General features: G+C 31.6%; 1 protein-coding gene across 1 annotated transcript; it reads right to left on the reverse strand.

Annotated features, from left to right (window-relative positions):
- Positions 1-1932: 1932 nt before the first annotated feature.
- Positions 1933-19937, reverse strand: vstm4a (V-set and transmembrane domain containing 4a). Its single transcript, XM_056471530.1, has 8 exons — positions 19757-19937; positions 16522-16917; positions 9144-9197; positions 8518-8625; positions 5743-5776; positions 5527-5651; positions 3248-3306; positions 1933-2440 (listed from the first exon to the last, which is right to left on the reverse strand). Exons 1-8 carry the CDS (start codon positions 19806-19808, stop codon positions 2279-2281), a joined length of 990 nt encoding a protein of 329 aa, XP_056327505.1. The 5' UTR covers positions 19809-19937; the 3' UTR covers positions 1933-2278.
- Between the last annotated feature and the right edge of the window lie 18 nt (positions 19938-19955).

A 19955-nucleotide genomic window follows, 5' to 3' on the forward strand; every position in this document is an offset into this window, starting at 1 on the left:
CGCAAAGCTCAGTTTCACGTGAAAATTACTGAAAGCATGTACTGTAATGTGACTTTTGCAGCATGGGATGTGCATCGTTTATTGATGTACATTCGAATCATTCATGTTTTTAAAAGTGCGAAAGAGATCGCATGCTGTCGTGTGTATGCGCGCTCAGCCTTAGAGACGAGCAGAGCACACACGTCTAAAGTTTTAATGGTCAAATACATGCAAATTTGTGTCAAAACGTGGTGTTTAGTGATTATTCATATTAACCCTTGTTTATGTAATTAACAAACGAGAATCAAAAGACATGTGTAAGTGAAACCGTAAATCAGAACCGCACTGCTCTTAAGGTGACAGTGCGCAATATTCCTGCTGCCAACTGTTTTTATCATTATCAATTAAACGACAATTGGACAAAATCACTCACTGCTCTTGACTGAAGGATTTTTGTAGCTATCATTAAAGCTTTTTTCTTACAGTGAGAATACTTAAAGCACAGTTTGTTCATATTTTTATTCTATTGTATTAATTTCCCTTTTCTTATGTACAGGGAGTAAAATAACTGTGCATATATACAGTTAAAGTCAGAATTATTAGCCCTCCTGAATTATTAGCGGCCCTTTATATTTTCCCCTCAATTTCTGTTTAACGGAAAGATTTTTTTTTCAACCCATTTCTAGACATAATAGATTTAATAACTCATTTGTAATAACTGATTTCTTTTAGTTTGGCTATGATGACAGTACATAATATTTTACTACATATTTTCAAGATACAAGTATTCAGCTTAAAGTGCAATTCAAAGGCTTAATGAGTGTAACTAGGCAAGTCATTGTATAACAGTAGTTTTTTCTGTGGACAATCAAAAAATATATATTGCTTAAGGGGACTAATAATATTGACCTTAAAATATTTTTCAAAATATTTAAACCTGCTTTTATTCTAGCAGAAATAAAACATATAAGCCTTTCTTCAGAAGAAAAAATATTATAGGAAATACTGCAAAAAATACTGCTCAATATGTTTTATACTCCGAAATCTTGACGGGCATATTTTGTATGTCATTTTTATTGAATTTCATTTTTTTGAATCATATTGCATTCTCATAATATGAATTATTTGTATTTTTAAACTTTATGCCTTGGCAATATCTTTCAAAACATTAGGTTATTCAAAATTATCAGGCAGAATAATAAAAAAGCTCATTTTTATCAATTTTAGTAAGTACAGGTCAAAATAAGTATGTTGTGTTCTTGTACACAAATACATCTCTAAATGTTGGAGTATAATTCTACCCATATTTTGACACTTAATATTTGTAAAAGTTATTTGATATGTCATAGATATACATGCACTAAATATGTGTATAAAAATCTCTCTAAATGTAAATTAAATTGTATATTTATACTTAATTTTTGTATCTACTTGTAATTTGTATGTACAGCTAACCAATTGATGTTTATTAAATAATTATTCTGCAATCAATATATGATGAAGAAACCTAAAGTATAATTCCTATAATAATAACTGCACAATTAGAAATTATTCCAAATTTGTTACCATTTAAAAGCATTAATATCCATTAATTAAATGGATTAAGCCCAAATATTTCTGAACCAACTTGTGAGTAATTGCATATTTAGTAATATGTATTTCTACAAAACATTCTAAAAAACATTCTTTTAATATATCCTGTATTATAATGCACGATATATTATGCATATAAAATGAAAAACATGCGTTCAAATATAATTGTAAAATGCAATTTTCCCTATATAGAATCGTATGCATGGCATCCGCTTGACATGTATATTCAGAAATGTAACAATAGATCTTATTCTGATTACATCTGAGAGTTAAATGTTCTTCAGTGTGCTTTATTACACAATGCGTTATGACAACTGCCTGTTTAAGCTGGCATAAACAAGACAATAAATCAGTGCTCTCTTTTGCTCATACTGAATTGTCCTCTGATTTTAGAGGAGTAATCTTTATTTCATACAACACAGCAAAAAATAAAACTGTTACATATTTTTCTTTTTAAAAAATGCATAATCAAACGATTCATGTTTGGATATAAATCCACCATTTTATTTTTTTCTTTAAAAAAGGTATCAAATGCATAGGTACAATAATGTGCCCACATACATAATAAAAGAAAATGCTACTGTTGTATTAAAGATTTTATACTAGTAAAACTAGTACACGTGGCATACCTAACACATCCAGTATGTACTGTAGGTACAAAATATAAAACAAAATCTCATAAATAATTTCCGTTTAATATACATATTTACACTTGCTTCTCCACGAAGAGTATTTGGGCGTATACAGTCCCGCTGCAGTGTGTTTTAGGCTCAAGTTGTGCACATCCAGTCATGTCTGTTTTAAGCACAGGCTTGGGTTTCACCAGCTCCAGCTCTGCATATGTCAGACTGTCCTCTAAAACCCTTGACTTGAGGACGAGAAAAGAGAAGAGAACAGGGCGTTTCAGATATATGAAGACTACAGTATGTGGTCAGAAGTCTGAAAGAGGAGTTTAGTATTCACTGGGGAATTTGGGGCCAGAACAACATGAAATTATAGGCATAATTTTAGGATTGTTCCTAGACGGTTGAAACTATGAATCTCAAGTATGTATGAACAACAGATATTTCATCTGGTCAAAGCATACTTGTAACATAAACAAAATAATATTCATGTTCATCCAATTCTGTATGAATCACACTCGTTATTTAAATAAGTCTGTGTTTGACTATAGAGCGCATAAACTCGTCATCGTTGACCTACTGAATTTAAATCGGATCACGCAATGCAGGATCATAAAGCATTTTCTCCATTTTTTGCTGCTTTTCTGCGATGATTTCCCTGGAAACTAATCTAATAAGAATCAAGCACGTTAAATAAATAATCGCACTTTGGAAAGCAATAATAGTAAATAAAATTATAACAGCCATAAATGGAGATAGGTATAGCAATAACTGTGGCGAACATGCAGCTGTATGAGAAAGCCACATTATTTCCCTCTTGCATGTTTCTGGTTCGTGGAAATTCAATTGAGAGGCTAAAGAAAGTGCATTGTTAGATGCAAATATTACACAATTGTGCATAAATGGATTATAGGTGCAAAAATTAATTATAAAACAAGTGATTTAGCTAGATGTATATTTAGGACAATTATGAAACTGTATCAGCATCACTTAATCTTTTGAATGTTTTAGCATGAAATCAAATAATTCTGTTCAATAGGAGTTAGCATTACCGTTTTTGTAGGTTGTGCCTTTAAAAGTTTGGTTCTGCGGGGTTTTCTTGGTGCAGGTGCTAGAAGACAGACCAACAAAATACGAATAAATCATGAAACACTTACAATAGCTTCAATATTTGAGAACAATTTACATTAAGGATTTGTAGTTAAAATAAATAGCAGGTAATAACGAAAAATATCATGTTAGTTAAAAATAGCTGGCATACTAATAATATAAAGCATTTAATACAGACCCGTAGCCAGCCAATTGAAAGGGTGGTTCTTTTTTCTTAATAGTCCCTCTTTGCAGTTATTCACCTCATTTTTATTCAGTTATGCATTTTAGTGACATTTTAAGAACAAATCTTTGCTGGATAAGCTTGTCAGATGCTGATCATAACCACACTTTTTTTTGATGCACCAAAAATATTTCCTACAATTTTGTCAAAGTGCTTATCATACTATTTTACTACGAAGTATTTATTTACAAATTTGGATTTAAACTGTAAGTTAATCCAGTTTTATAAATATTGTTATGAAATTAGCATTTACAAAAAATTGACAAAGAAATATGAAAAACTACTTATTTAAGATTTTAAGATTTTATTTTTAGATTTATTGTCATGCATGATTTAAAAAAATCTGCAATCTGGTAAAACCGGTTTTAAAATAAAAACTAGCCTATAGGCAAATAAAAATGGCCAGCTCATTAAATTTTTCTCAGTCCTACTTAATTAAAATTATAAATAAAAATGTAATTTGTCTTAAAGTCTTCGATCTGTTTTTTTTCTCACAATTTATAATGGCATAGCAGTCAAAAATGGGATAAATGAGCTCAAATAGGGGTCAAATTCTGGACTTGGGGGTGGGTCTTTTGAACGACCGGAACCCCCCTTGGCTATGGACCTGTATTAACTTATTGGTTAATGTTAGGTATGGGCTGTTTGAATTGACATGAATTTAAAATCAACAAAAAACGTGATCGCAATATTGTATTTATGAATAATTAACATTAGCAAAACCTTTTAAAATGCTTATTCAGCGTTGCAAAAAGGTTAAAATTCAGGGTAAAAATATTTTTAAAGACATTTTTTTACCAAGAAAAGAATGTATATATTTTTAATAATCTGTATGGAACTCAAAACGTCAATGTGTTTTCTAAATGTAAATTTATAGGGAGCAGAAAGAAGCTATGTTTCCATCCAAGGTGAGACCCGGAGCACAGATGCTCTTGACCATTCTGGAGGTCATTAATAATGTAATAACACTATACGGAAACAGTTAAGGCATTTCAGAATGACCAAAACAACATTTCAGATGTTTTACAGTGTGCTCAGGCTGCTGGTTTATCCAATTGCACACATTTTTATCATCACATGATCTCTTATAAAAAAATCACATGACCTTTTTTAACGCTCGTACTGGAATTTGTGCGGTAAAAGTGTTTCCATCGTAGTTTATGCACATTTTTTCTTATCGATTAAAAAGTTTTTCCTACTCAGTTATGTGTATATATTTTTTAAGCACATTTTCAAAATTGATGCACATCTTGGCGTTTCCATCAACTGATTTCTTATGTGCATATCCAAAATGCGCATAAAAATAGGTGGATGGAAACGTAGCTAATGATTTGCATTAGCAATACAAGAATTGAACTATAAGACAAGAATGATAATGTAATTTTCTATCTGAATTTACAGATATTTGTTCTTGTTTCAAACATAAGTTTAGTAAACATAAATTTAGTTCACTTTCTCAGAATACAATACTTAAAATTAAAATTTGGATTAAGAAGTAAGACATTCCTTTATAAATGTAAGATTTTCTCCTCAAATAGGAGACAGTTTCAAAGGCTTTAAAGTTGTAAAATCAAAATGTACCGTACAATGTGTATTTTGCTGGCACACTTTGTTATTCTTTAAGTAAACATCTACGCAAGTTAATCTACTGAGAAAAAAATGTTTTGTTAGTTTTCAAAGTCTGACCATTTGCTTCTGCGCCTTGAGTGGCAGCCCTTCTCTGTTGACAATAATTTTAACCAAGCTCCTCTATTAGTTTGCTATTAGGGAATTGATTTGTAAAAATAAAGCTCCACTCCCTACTCAATATGTAATAAGTGCATCAACATACTAAAATAAAAGTCTTTAAAGGGCAAATCATAACTTAAGACCCACCACTCATTGTTGACACCCAGTGCAATTATTGATTAAATCCAACAAATGTTTTATGATCTAACAATACCCAGTTGTCTGTGATTTGGTGTTATGACGTAGCTTTGAAAATGTGTGATCTGCTACCTTTAGCTGGTATCTGTGGTGGTGGCGGTGGTTCAATGACTTCTCTGGACTGTGGTTTGTGTCGTTTCTCTTTTCTGTGCATTGTAGGAGAGCAGCTGGACACACTGGTTACTGTCTCTCCTGAACTGGAGATATAAAACATAACAATGTTAGCCATGGAATCAGTCAAACATAAATAAGAGTAAAGCAGTGGTAAATCCTGTTATATAAGTTTACCTGTTTTCTGGACACTTGACCAGGTTATAGCTGGCTAGATGGAGACAAAGTTGAACAAACATAAAAGTGTAAATAAATGTGTAACACGGAAAAAAAAATGGCAATAACAAAATAGTTTGCTTATTAAAGAATCGTTTTATTTGTTAATGACATTAAATCCACCTTTGCAAAACAGAAGTGAGCTGTTTTGTTTTTTTAATTAGTGAGGCTTCTGATTCATTAGCTGCTATAACTAAGTAAAGAGTAAAGAAATTGCTAGACATGTACAGTAGGCATGGAATGATTACTGGTTTCAAGGAAAAGTCACCGTTTTAAGTGCTAATATTTTCTATTATACACTGTAAAACCCCAAGGTTTAAGGGAACTCAAACCATTGGAGGAAACCGATTGCAGCAAACCTTTTAAGTTCAAAAACTAATCCTAATGAGTACTGTGAACTTAATCTATTTGAGTAAATAAAGCAATTTGAGCACAGGAACACCCAATAAGTTACGGCAACTCAAACCATTTGAGGACACCGATTGCTACCAACCATTTGAGTCAAAAAACGAATCTAAATGAGTACTGTAAACTTAATCCATTTGAGTTAAGGTAATCAGGTATTTAATTAAATTATTACCTTCAACACGGAGTTCAAAACTCTTTTTAAATTAGTAGAATTAACTTTCAAAAATTTTTTGTTAACTACACTATTTTTTTAGCAACGGTATATCCAGCTGCTAAGGACCTTCCACATCAAAAGCTATTGGCCAGCTCACAATTCAGCAAACTTTAAAAAAACAAACCTTATGCACCAACATTTAAGCATGCTAGACCTAAACAGTGCAGTGGCTTTATATTTAAAGAAAAGAAAGATATCCAAAGATGCTTTTTCAAGCTGTAAAGAAATCTGTGTTTTTGAAACCAATGAAGATAGCAGACATCAATGATTTATTTTAAATATTAAACTGGACATGTTTACTGTTCCAAAATATCTTAAATGTTTCTTAAAATATAATATATTGTGTTCAAAGGGAAAGAAAGTAGTTTTTTCCAGACATTTAAAAAGAAAATATATTTTAGAGCAGTAATCACAAAACTGTGATACCGTGAAACTGTGACATTTTTATCCAAGGTAATAATACCGTCAGAATCTTATACCGACCCATGCCTACAGACATGCCTACAGACATAACTATGCATAAAAACAACATTGATTCAAAGATATGAGTGCCTTGGTGGTGTTTGCATAAAAAAATGTACATTACAATAAATATATAGATATTTTTATGTAATGCTGAAACAACACACTTATTTTCACTTGTACTTCATAAAAAATTTGATCATATTTTCATTTTTTTAAAAAGTGAAGCTGACAACTAATGAAAATGAATTAGTATTTTGAGCTCTGTGATCTTTAAATAGGGACTTTTAATATGTAAACAAATGATTTGTGTTATAAATATGCCTGACAAGTTTTTTGGTATAAAAAGAAATACAATTATATAAGAAAAATTCTAATTTACAAACAACAAATAAATAAATAAATACTATACATCCATAAATACAAATAAATATTTGTACAATAAATACAAATACATACATACATACACACATACAAACATTCATATAGGGATGCAACGATTATAGATTTTGGTTGTATAATTGTAGTCTGAGGAATAATCACTGTTTCATCATTATTATGAGTTCATTAAGTTCTAAAGAATACTAGTTTAGAAAATCACATGAAAACTCCTTATATTTTATTTTATTTATCTTTGAACCTAAAAATAAGTAAAGTTTTTTTTTTGTCATTTAAACAGTAATAATTTTACACTGACAATAAATGACAGAACAATGAATAAAAATAAAAAAATAAAAAAAGATCAAATTAAAAAAAATTATTTGTCTAATGTAAATCTAAGCATGATATAAGTCAAGTATTTACCTTTTAAAGAGAACAAATGTAATCAAAGGCTGCTGAACCTCTGTCTGAAAGGCACTTTTGATCAACTATATTATGAACTTGTTTAGTAGTTTTCTCTCTTTGGAGTAGAAATGTGTATATTCTATATGAAGCTGAAGGGTCAGTTCTTGTCACGAGACTCGCGGTGCTCTTGTGCCATTCTTTGAACTAGGTGTGCCTAGAAAAAGTGAGCGCGTCATGCCACATGCTTACCTTGTACACGTCACTCCAAATATGCGTGCAAGAAAAGAAATAACAAACTTCTGAATGACCCTTAGTTAATAGCCTCAGCTATAGTCAATCAAGTAGTAGGTTAGCTAACTTTAAAGTAGTGCACTGTTGGCATAACTTTGTTTAGTTGCAGTAGTTTTGCTTCATGCAGAAATGCGGTGTTGAGAAGCCTTTACCATTAATTAACCGTGACAAATTAAACCGCGGTTAAAAGTAAAACCGGTTAATCATTGCATCCCTACATACATAGATCCCTACATACATACATACATACATACATACATACATAAACAAACAAACCATGCTGTTGCACTTTTATTGTATTAATACAGGAGTGTCCAAAGGTGTGTTCGATTAGAGTTGGAGCTAGACTCTCCAGGACACCAGCCCTCCAGGACAGAGTTTGAACATCCCTGTATTAATACCTTCATATTTGACCCAAATACAGACTGTCTTTGTTTAGTTATGTGAGGTGAATGATATCAAAAGCCTTTGGTGATTTAAGGTAAACTGTCAGACTCACTCTTGTGTTAAAAATTAGGTAGATTTGAATGTGTAATAATGTAAATAATTTGGACACTAGGGTAAAAGTTTATCACCTCGTAGTCTTCGTTTGTGCTGCAGATGCTGACATGTGATAGTCAAGGCAAAGACAAGCATACAGACCAGACCAATAGAGCAGATGAGCACAGCACACAGATACAAATCTGAGAAAAAAAACATCACAATAAAACACTAAATTACAAGAGCACTGACCTAGAAGAAAACGTTTTTTTAAAGCTAGAATTAATGCAATTACTAAACATTACGAACTATATTACAACTCTATTACAGACTATAAATTATTCTTACAGAAACTTTTCATTTTTTATTATATAATTCATATTCAGAATAGTGGATTTGTAATAATACTCTGGATATGTTGTAATGTGTCATAAACAGAGGAATAATCTTCAGTCCAATAAAAGCTTGGGCAAAGCTGACCACAAAAATAAACCGAGCACTGCAAGCACACTTGGTTTACACTTGGTTAAATTTGGTTGGTGTTTTTCTGCCAGAAGGGAGGAGATATAACACACCGGCCAAAAGCTGTCTAACATTGTAAGTCATGATCCAATCCAGCACACACAAATGTGTAGTCTTTATCAGTGACAGAGACCATACGCCAGACTGCAATAAACGGCATGTTGCCTTGTTTTATTACAATATTGAAATAACAGCTTACCTTCAAACATTCGCCGTATGACATCAGCTTTTCCTGTGCTCGGTGTATGATGTACTGAAACATTAAGAAAGACACGAGTAAAATTAAATGCCATTGTTTTTATTTTAAACATTCCAAATAATTTTGAAGAATCTAAATTATTTTAAATAAATGAATGAATGAAGCAAGCATTTAATAAAATAATAAATAAATAATTAAACAAAGAAATTAATTAATAAATAAAGCATTTAATAAAAATAATAAATATATAAATAAATAAATGAAGCAAGCATTTAATAAAAGCAATAAATAAGTGAATGAATGAAGCATTTAATAAAAATAATAAATGAATGAATGAATGAAGCAAGCATTTATAAAATAATAAATAAATAAATAAATAAAGCATTTAATAAAAATAATAAATATATAAATAAATAAATGAAGCAAGCATTTAATAAAAGCAATAAATAAGTGAATGAATGAAGCATTTAATAAAAATAATAAATGAATGAATGAATGAAGCAAGCATTTATAAAATAATAAATAAATAAATAAATAAAGCATTTAATAAAAATAATAAATATATAAATAAATAAATGAAGCAAGCATTTAATAAAAGCAATAAATAAGTGAATGAATGAAGCATTTAATAAAAATAATAAATGAATGAATGAATGAAGCAAGCATTTAATAAAATAATAAATAAATAAATAATTAAACAAATAAACAAATAAATAAATAAATAAAGCATTTAATAAAATAATAAATATATAAATAAATAAATGAAGCAAGCATTTAATAAAAGCAATAAATAAGTGAATGAATGAAGCATTTAATAAAAATAATAAATGAATGAATGAATGAATGAAGCAAGCATTTAATAAAATAATAAATAAATAAATAATTAAACAAATAAACAAATAAATAAATAAATAAAGCATTTAATAAAATAATAAATATATAAATAAATAAATGAAGCAAGCATTTAATAAAAGCAATAAATAAGTGAATGAATGAAGCATTTAATAAAAATAATAAATGAATGAATGAATGAAGCAAGCATTTAATAAAATAATAAATAAATAAATAATTAAACAAATAAACAAATAAATAAATAAATAAAGCATTTAATAAAATAATAAATATATAAATAAATAAATGAAGCAAGCATTTAATAAAAGCAATAAATAAGTGAATGAATGAAGCATTTAATAAAAATAATAAATGAATAAATGAATGAATGAATGAATGAAGCAAGCATTTAATAAAAGTAATAAATAAATAATTAAGTGAATGAATGAAGCATTTAATAGAATAATAAATGAATGAATGAATGAACAAAGCAAGCATTTAATGATAAAATAAATAAATAAATTAATTAAATGAAGCAAGCATTAGTTAATAAATAAATTAAGCATTTAATAAAAAAATCATATATAAATAAATGAATGAAGGAATAAATTAATGAAGCAAGCATTTAATAATAAATAAATAAATGAAGCATTTATTAAAAATAATAAATGAATGAATGAATGAAGCAAGCATTTAATAAAAATAATAAATAAATGAATGTAGCAACCATTTAATAATAAGTAAATAAAGCATTTAATAAAATAATAAATAAAGGAATAAATGAATGAAGCAAGCATTTAATAAAAAATAAAATAAAGGAAATAAATAAGTAAATAAATAAATGAAGCAAGCATTTAATAAAAATAAAAACTAATTAATTAATTAATTCTAAGAAATATTATTTAAGTTTAAAAAAAAGCAAGAAAAGCACTGCAATCAATCTGGTTCTATTGACCTTAAGGGTTAGCTTTTTTTTTTTTTACAACATGCAAAATGATTTTGGGAGTTTTTTTGCATTTCTATTGCAATTTTACAAGTCTAGAGGGAAAAAAACATGCCCGAGAATGAACTGTATAAACATATCACTTCATATTTGGTTCAAGGCACAACCTGGAAATTCTGCCCAACATCTTGTATTCTGTGTGTATTTTCTGCAGGGTTGTGCTTGATGAGGCTTCAATATGACCGGGCAAGGACATTTAGCTTAAAAAGGAAGTTGTGTTAGAGGCCTCTAAAAATACTTAACCTTTGACCCTAAGAAATGTGGCATTAATAAATCTATCACTGAAAGCTTTGTAAACAGACACACATTACGTCACTGTTTAAATAACGTAGGCCACTATTAATTACTGTTAATATTTTTTTACCTGGTCCAGAGAATTTAGGGAAAGACTCATACTCTTGCTCATTCTTTCTTTAAGTTGACTTCTTTCAGTGCAGTGCTTGCTGTCTAGTATTTCTGTTTAAACATGCCAGGTCAGGGAAAAGTACTTGCAGATGTTGAGGGCTACATTGGACAAAATTTCATTAAAAAGGCTTCAAAAAACTTCATTGACTTCAACTTCAAAACTTCACTCAAACTCAAACTTCAAAAGCATTGAAAAAACTTCAAATGAGATGAATAAGATTTAGATATAGCTATAGCGAATATGAATAAAATGTAAATTCAGAGAGCCACAAGTCACTGTTGGTGTCTGTAGCCATTTACTTTTTACTGCAGCATTTAATGAATTAACAGGGACCATGTTTTCAGCTTAAAATCTACTTCTACTTTTACTACTTCTTGAAATAAGTTATTGTACTTTTTTGGGTGAACTACACTGTAAAAATGCTGGGTTTCACACAATCGATTTGTGTTGGGACAACATGAAGGAATCATGTTACTTTTTCCAAATTAATTGGATTGAATTATGTTGTCCCCCCAAAAAACTCAAGAATTTTGTTGTTTCAGCTCATTTAAAGTAAATAACAAACATATATTTTTTGAGTATTTCCCTTCAAGATGCTAAAGAAACTTCAAATGAAATCAATTTACAAATATGGTTACCTTTGCATGTTATTGTAAAAAATAATCTATATTATGTTAGCAGAAAGTATTTAAAACAGAAATTACACTGTTACTTTTATAAAATCCCTTGCTTGATAATTACTTGGTGTAGTAAAAATGCAGGAGCTGAACTCTAGAGAAAATCTTCGTTCATTCTTTAAGGTTAAAAAAAAAACTATAGAAGCTTCAGCATATTAAGTTATTTTTTTTTATTGCCTGTGTTCTGGGTCCTATTGGATCCAGGTTTGCATGTCTGCTCACATGCACTTCATTAGCACTGTCTCTACTTCAAATTTATACCAGAACGGCCGTGACTGCGTCCGCACCAGGTATACTGTTACACATCTGATCTACATTTTCTTTCAAGTCAAAGGCGTTCTATAAAACCCCTGCTAAACTGAAGGGTTCAGCGAATTTTCAGATCTGCAGAAATGCTGTGAGGAAAAAAATGAGCACGCTACATCCAAAGTCAAACGGGTGGGGAGCAGTGTATGTTTGACTGCCGCTTTTGTTTTGGAAAAGCGTTAAGTCATTTGCTGGCCGACCCTGTGGCTGTAGAATTGGTTGAAGTGGTTAACCCCGCTCTGTGGTCCTGTTGGGTCTGTGTTTATGGGGTATCTCAGCTGGTTGACATTGTTTAGTTGTATCTTTCACAAGACAAATTCCCCGGTTTAAGTCAACCTACGACCTCCTTTCCTTCCTTATTGCCTGCTGTTTGTTTGCTCTTTTGCTTTTGTGTGTCTAAGTCTAACCCCTACAGCAGTATTCTTTGTTTATATTCCTCATACCACATATTCATATTTGTACAGGCGTGTTTTCCATTATATAAATCTCCACATATATATAGACTCGATGGAATGGGTTAAAAATAATTTTACTTTTACATTTGCAACAACAAATGCTATTCTTAAGGCTAACCCCTTAAGATGTAGCATCTCATTTTTAAGGGGCTCCTTACGTACAAGATCAAATAAACATAACACACATACAGTATGAAACTAAACAATAATAGTAAAATAAAATGCAGTCACAACACTCAACATAACAATGAAGACCCCACTAGAATATACGTTTATCTTTTCTCTAGTTTAACTTTCTACATTTTCAACAAATTCACATACTTGTTGCTTTTAGCTTATTGGATTTAACTTCAAAGGCATCAGTTATGCAAAGAAAACATTAAGTTACAATGGGGATTTATTGCCAATGGTAATCATAAATAATTTCACTTTTTGGACAGTGTAAAGAACTGAGCTATACTTTAAAGAAATAGTTCATCCAAAAATGAAAATTGTGTCATCATTTACTCATCCTCGTGTTGTTCCAAACCCCTTATGGCTTTCTTTCTCAATGGAGCTTTAAAGAAGAAAAATGACTTGTGCACTTTATTCCAAGTCTTCTGAAACCAATAATAGCTTTGGGTGAGAAACTGATTGAATTGTAATTTATTACTCGCTGAAAATCTTTACATCTGCCCTAGTTCTCAGTTCTCACTGGCACATTTTAAAAGAGAATTAACACTGTCTGCTTTTTAATCAAGTTCTTATTTTGAGGTGACTTAAATAAATAATAATTCAATTAGCTAAATCAGGATAATTTATTATTTATTACTATAATTTATAGTAGATTGATCAAATAAACATCTCGAAAATGAAGATTATTGGGGAATAGCCTATATTTTTTCATAATATTGTTCACACAAAGTACTCTTATAAAAAAAGCTGATGAATTATCTTTGATAGTGCTTTTGAGTGGTTTTTAACTTGGAAGAAATAAGTCATATTACAGCAATTAAGTCAATAATGACAGAATATTTATTTTTTGATTGAACTGTTCCATAAGTGATTACAACAAACACATCTTTGTTCTCTTTATTGTTGCTAGCAGAAGCCAATCAGTGTTTATCAGACAGATGATTAATCCAATGGACGCTGAAGCATCGGGACCTCTCGCAGTCTGAACACCCTAGGAAAACTCATACTGCAGCCAGAGTAAATGTTTTCAGTTGTGTCTTTGCCAAGTCTCCTAACTCTGTCCCCTCAGCATGTCCAAGTTGCTCTCGTTAACAGCCTCATAGTCTGTTTTTGTTGGCTCAGAACACATTTATAGTAGAAATGATGTATATATTGAAGGTGGAACCCTAGCATGTGTTTAAAAAAAAGCTGCAATGTGGAAATGGGAACGTTTACGCTGCATTTTCATGTTGATTATTTGACAATTTATGGGCCGTTCTTAAACTGTTTGGATTTGGGCTTTGAAGCGTTGGCATGGAGTAATGTCACTATGAGAATCTGATGCAGTCATTCTTTTGTGACGTTCTGTAAAGACAGACCGCCCCCTCTATAAGAGACGTTTACAAACAGCCAACAATGAACTTTGTCACTAATAGTCGAATTGGAGTTGACCCTGTGCGGGATGAACTGAAGGATTAGTGAACTGAAGGAAACAGCTGCTGTATGGTTAGCCCTGACCGTAGCAAGATATCACTCTTCCAAGCACGACTATAGGCTATTAGTTTTATTCTCGAATTGCCCAGATTGCTAGCTGGCATAAAAAGCTTTCATTTTTACATTTTCCATACATCTGCATTCTACTATATGATGTATATGTTATATATACATTTTGTTATATACTATAAGTAGTGTGAGGAGTGTGTTTACACTGAAAAGTACACTAGATAAAGTATGCTTATTTAATTTGATCTATTTACTGATTTTAATTTTTAATGCATATGTGGCTAGGGTAGAGGGTTTCAGTCTTTTAGATGCCATGGACCCCCAAATATAATCATCCTTGTGCAAAAGAACAATCTATACTAACAATCTCTATCATATATACTAAATGTTTCACTGTAGATTGTTATATAAAAACCAAATGTATATTGTACAATCTTAATATTATAAAGAGATCTAAAATATACTTTGGAAGCATTTCGTTTCTATAAAGTAAATTTTTTTTGCTTACTATAGTAGTGCATGCATCAATTTATTTACTTTTTAAATCCCTTTTTTATTGAATAACATTTGAATTTATTTATTTTAATCATATAAATGTTTGTAAAATACAGTTCTGGTAATTGTAATAAGATTTCAAATATTTTAGAAGTAATATAATTTGTAGAATTAATAATTCAATTATTTTTGTTTGTTTGTTTCCGTCATCTACTGTTTAAGTGGATGATTTTTTTTTGGTTTTTATTTTAACACAAAAGATTTTTTTAAAGAATGTTGAAAAATGGTAACCATTTACATCCATTGTAGGAACAAAAAGTACTATTGAAGTCAATGGATATCATTTTCTAACATTTTTCAAAGTATGTTTTTTGATAAATAGAAGAAAGAAACTCAAACCGGTTTGAATCAAGGGGAGAGAGTAAATGATGGCAGAGTTTTCATTTTTGGATGAACCATGCTTTTGAATGCTTTATTATTTTAATCTTTTAATTTGATTAAAGTATTTAGTTACTATTTTTCATTCATTTTTACATTTAAAAATAGATTCTCCAAACATTTCCACAGACCAATTAGCAATCTCTTGCCTCCCCTGAAAAGCCCTGCATTAGCTTTGTGTAGCATGTGTGTGATTTAAATATTGTCGTCAGTGTAGTATGTGCATGCTTTATATGAGCAGACCTACTTTTTGCACAACGATTCCACAAAAGATGAAAATAATAGATACAAATGCAATGACAACCGAGGACTGTTGAAATGACAACAAATGACAACAGAGGACTCTTGAAAATAAAGGCTGCTAAAAGGGATAGTATAGGACTGGCAGTGATGCCAAAGAAGAAACATTTTGGGTTACCCACAGTTTTTTATAATATGAATAACATTTTAAAAACCTAAGACCCTTTTCCACTATAAATAGCTCTTGTGGAGTAGAAGGTTTGAATTGTAAAGTTCTTCATGGAGCCATTTATGCCAGCATGGAACCTGTATTTTAAGTGTATTGACACTCACTTGGGTGAGAGGGATAAATGCAACTCCAACTGAAAATATCTGTAATGCATTTGCATTGATCATAATTTCTGGAGAGCAGTAGCGCAGCCACTGGATAAGGATGACAGTGTCTTGTGTTAACCTCCTGTGTGCATACTACTACATGGGGCATAGTGTGAAGGCTACTTGTTCTGTAGTATTATTAAATATGTTGTAGTTCAACACATTTGGGTAGAATGTAAAGTATGCAGTAGTTTGCTTTCATATGCTATTAAAACTATGAAGCCACAATGTTAGCTTAACAAAAAACCAAGATAGTAGACTTGTCACTTACCAAAACTTTTGTGGTGAAGCTAGCAATTCACCGTGTGATTTAGGTTTCAAGATTAAATACAATATGCAAACCAGCATTTTAAGAGCTTATAGCTAACACGTTAAAGCTATATGAACACAGAGGATTTGTTAAATTAGCAGAAGGAAAAAAATATTTTAGACAATATTAGTTTTGTGGAGTTATTAATTCACTTAAGATACAGCTCAGGAAAAAATTCTTCGTTACCTCGTAATTCCGTGCTCCCTGTACCATTGGACGAGGCCCTCCACTTGTTTCTGTGTTTCCGTATTTCCTGCACTTTACAGGTGTAGTTTCCCCCATCCTCCAGTGACACATTTTTGATCAGCAGACGGTAGATCTGTCCATCATTTTCTTCCCAAAGGAGAAACTTGGTCTGAGGAAAGAGCTTGCTGTAGTTGCCATAATACTTGGCTTTCTTCATGCCCATCCTCACCACAAGATGCTCGTCTTCAGGGGTGGGGAAGTAGAGCCAGCGCAGAACTAAAACACTGCTGCTTCTCTTCTTCTGAGACACTAAGCAGGACAAAGTGATGTTGTCTCCCTCCATACACATGCTGACTGGGCCAGGCGTGACGGTCACATTTAAAGCATCACTCAGCTCTGGGAAAAAAGAAGTAGGAAGAAGAAAAACAAAAAAGCTTACATTTTTTACTGTTACAAATGCAGTGATATTGAGTAAAACCCATGTACGGTGGCCGAGAGAGCTTAACGTGCTGCAATTTAAGAAAACACGGGCAATTACAAACAACGCCAGCAAATTACGAAAAGATCTTCATCCGTTTGATAGCACCCATGCTGCAAATCCTCACAACGCAAACAAATTAATAAAATGTGCTGCATTTTATCACAACAAAAGCAATTCATGAAAACGCACAGCATCTTCTCAAAAACATCAGAAACACTTTTCAAGGGGACCCAAAAACGTGACTGACCACTGTGTCGTGACTATTGCTCAGTGAAGTTGTGGGTGATCTTTGAAAGGTGAGTTTGTTTGTTTATTTTAACACTCTGATTCCTTTGCCTTTTATATTTTATTAGCCTAAATAATCATAACCTAAATAGCCGGTCTGTCATGTTTAAGGGTCCCCTTGAAACATTTCCGCTGTGTTCCTTGCTATTTGAAAGTGTTGTAAGGAAATGCAGCGCGGCTTTATAAATTATTTGCGTTGTGAGGAAATGCAGCGTGTTTTATTTATCTGTTTGCATTGTGAGAAAATGCAGCACGTTTTTTTAAAATGTGTTTGCATTGTGAGGATTTGCAAACTGATGAAGATCTTTTCTTAATTTGCTGGCGTTTTTTATAATTGCAGGTGTTTTCTTAAATTGCAGCACGTTAAGCTCTCTCGGCCACCGTACCCATGGAATTAATTGTTGATCCTAATTGGAATATTTTTTCAGAATTACATTTTCAAAATAATTTTCATTATCATTTGGTGTGGTTATTTCACCAAATAAAGATTTATCTTCTGGAAGTTAAAATATTGATAACATCCAAAAATAGAAAATAAAATTCTCTATATGACAATATTATTTTTGAAACATAAAATAAAGTAAATGTCATTAGTACTGTAGTTTACAAAGGAAAACTCTTTTAGTTTTTATTTATTTATTTATTTATTTATTTATAAACATTCCAATTAGGATCAACAATTAATTAGGTGACACGGTGGCGCAGTAGGTAGTGCTGTCGCCTCACAGCAAGAAGGTTGCTGGTTCGAGCCTTGGCTGGGTCAGTTGGCATTTCTGTGTGGAGTTTGCATGTTCTCCCCGTGTTCGCGTGGGTTTCCTCCGGGTGCTCCGGTTTCCCCCCACAGTCCAAAGACATGCGGTACAGGTGAATTGGGTAAGCTAAATTGTCCGTAGTGTATGTGTGTGAATGAGTGTGTATGGATGTTTCCCAGTAATGGGTTGCAGCTGGAAGGGCATCCCCTGTGTAAAACATATGCTGGATAAGTTGGCGGTTCATTCAGCTGTGGCGACCCCAGATTATTAAAGGGACTAAGCCAAAAAGAAAATGAATGAATGAATTAATTGGGTACGGTGGCCGAGAGAGCTTAACCTGCTGCAATTTAAGAAAACACCTGCATTTATAAAATTGCCAGCAAATTAAGAAAAGACCTTTATCAGTTATAAATATAAATGTATGCAGTTAAAGTCACTTTTATTCTTTTATATTTTCCCCCAATTTCTGTGTAACGGAGAGAACATTTTTTCCAACATATTTCTAAACATAATATTTTTAATAACTCATTTCTAAAAACTGATTTCTTTTCCCATCTTTGCCATAATGACAGTACATAATATTTTACTAGATATTTTTAAGATGCTAGTATTCAGCTTAAAGTGCAATTTAAAGGCTTAACTAGATTAATTAGGTTAACTACAGTAGGTAAGTTAGGGTAATTAGTCAAGTTATTGTGTAACAATAGTTTGTTCTGCAGCCGATCAGATAAAATATTGCTTAAAGAAGCTAATAATAAAAAAACGTTTTTAAAAAGATAAAAAACGTATTTTATTCCAGCCAAAATAAAATAAAAAGACTTTCTACAGAAGAAAAAATATTACAGGAAATAGTTTGCTTAAACTTTTAAAATTAAATTAATTTGGGAGATAATTGAAAAAGAAAATTCACAGTGCACTAATTCACCTATATATATATATATATATATATATATATATATATATATATAAAACCTAGTAAGTCCAGAGAAACCGAATTTTCAAATGGCCTCTTCATTTTTTTCCACAATTGTATATTTATAGGATATCTGTATCTACAGTTAATTGTATGCTATCCTTCAGTTTGCTTTGGACCCATATTGGAGGAGATATCTTTGTTCTGGCCCACATCCATGACCCCTTTAGGGTGTAAAATATCTGAATGCATCTGGGCTCAATATGCCCTGTCAAACAGATACTACAGGTGGAAAACATTTGTCTGCCTTCTTGAACTAGAGGACAGAGCAGGGAACACGACAACAAGATTATATCCAGCTGTTAAAAGGCTTCGTCGTGTTTATGTTGTGTGCCAATTACTTGCGTCCCTCAGGGGTCAACTGGGGCTCTGTTTTCAATGCTAAACCACATCATAAGAGAGTTCTGCACATAAACAAAAAAGCTGAATAACATCTTGACCAGAAGATGTGTCTTTGCTTTGTTAAAACTTAGTTTACACCATAATGCAGTCGGACGTTTTTTGTAATATATGTTTTTAGTGCAGGAGTAAAAGATGAGGTAAAAGTAGTTTGTTGAAAAAAAAAAAAGTTGTTAACTCGTTTTAGCATGCAAAATAGTTTTATGCAGATGAACACGGCATAAAGTGTGTGACAAACATGGAGATGCTATCTGGAAAATCATCTCACTCTTCAAGTACCTTCTGAAAGCTGTTTTGCAAGTAGTTTCGTCATTGCATATTAAAAGGCCAATATAAACATCTTACCTCCAATAAATACTCTAGTCAGGAGAACTATCGCAACAGCGGAGAGCTTCATTTTGCAGACCCGTAGGCTCCATAAACCCGACTAAACGTCAAGAAAAGAAAGGAGTCCCAGGGATTTTCTCTCCTTTTCTTTCTCTTTTCTCCCTCTCACTGTGTGTGTAATCTGAAACAGTGCATGCTCTGTTCCCGGTTAGAAACA

This window comes from Danio aesculapii, chromosome 13 (assembly GCF_903798145.1).
Source record: "Danio aesculapii chromosome 13, fDanAes4.1, whole genome shotgun sequence".
Taxonomy (NCBI): Eukaryota; Metazoa; Chordata; class Actinopteri; order Cypriniformes; family Danionidae; genus Danio; species Danio aesculapii.

Coding starts and splice junctions, on each gene's coding strand:
- vstm4a (XM_056471530.1), bottom strand. CDS start 19,808: ATGAAGCTCTCCGCTGTTGCGATAGTTCTCCTGACTAGAGTATTTATT. Junction 9,198..16,521: donor AGGGAGCACGGAATTACGAG/GTAACGAAGAAT, acceptor TTAATGTTTCAG/TACATCATACACCGAGCACA. Junction 5,652..5,742: donor GTCAAGTGTCCAGAAAACAG/GTAAACTTATAT, acceptor TTATATCTCCAG/TTCAGGAGAGACAGTAACCA.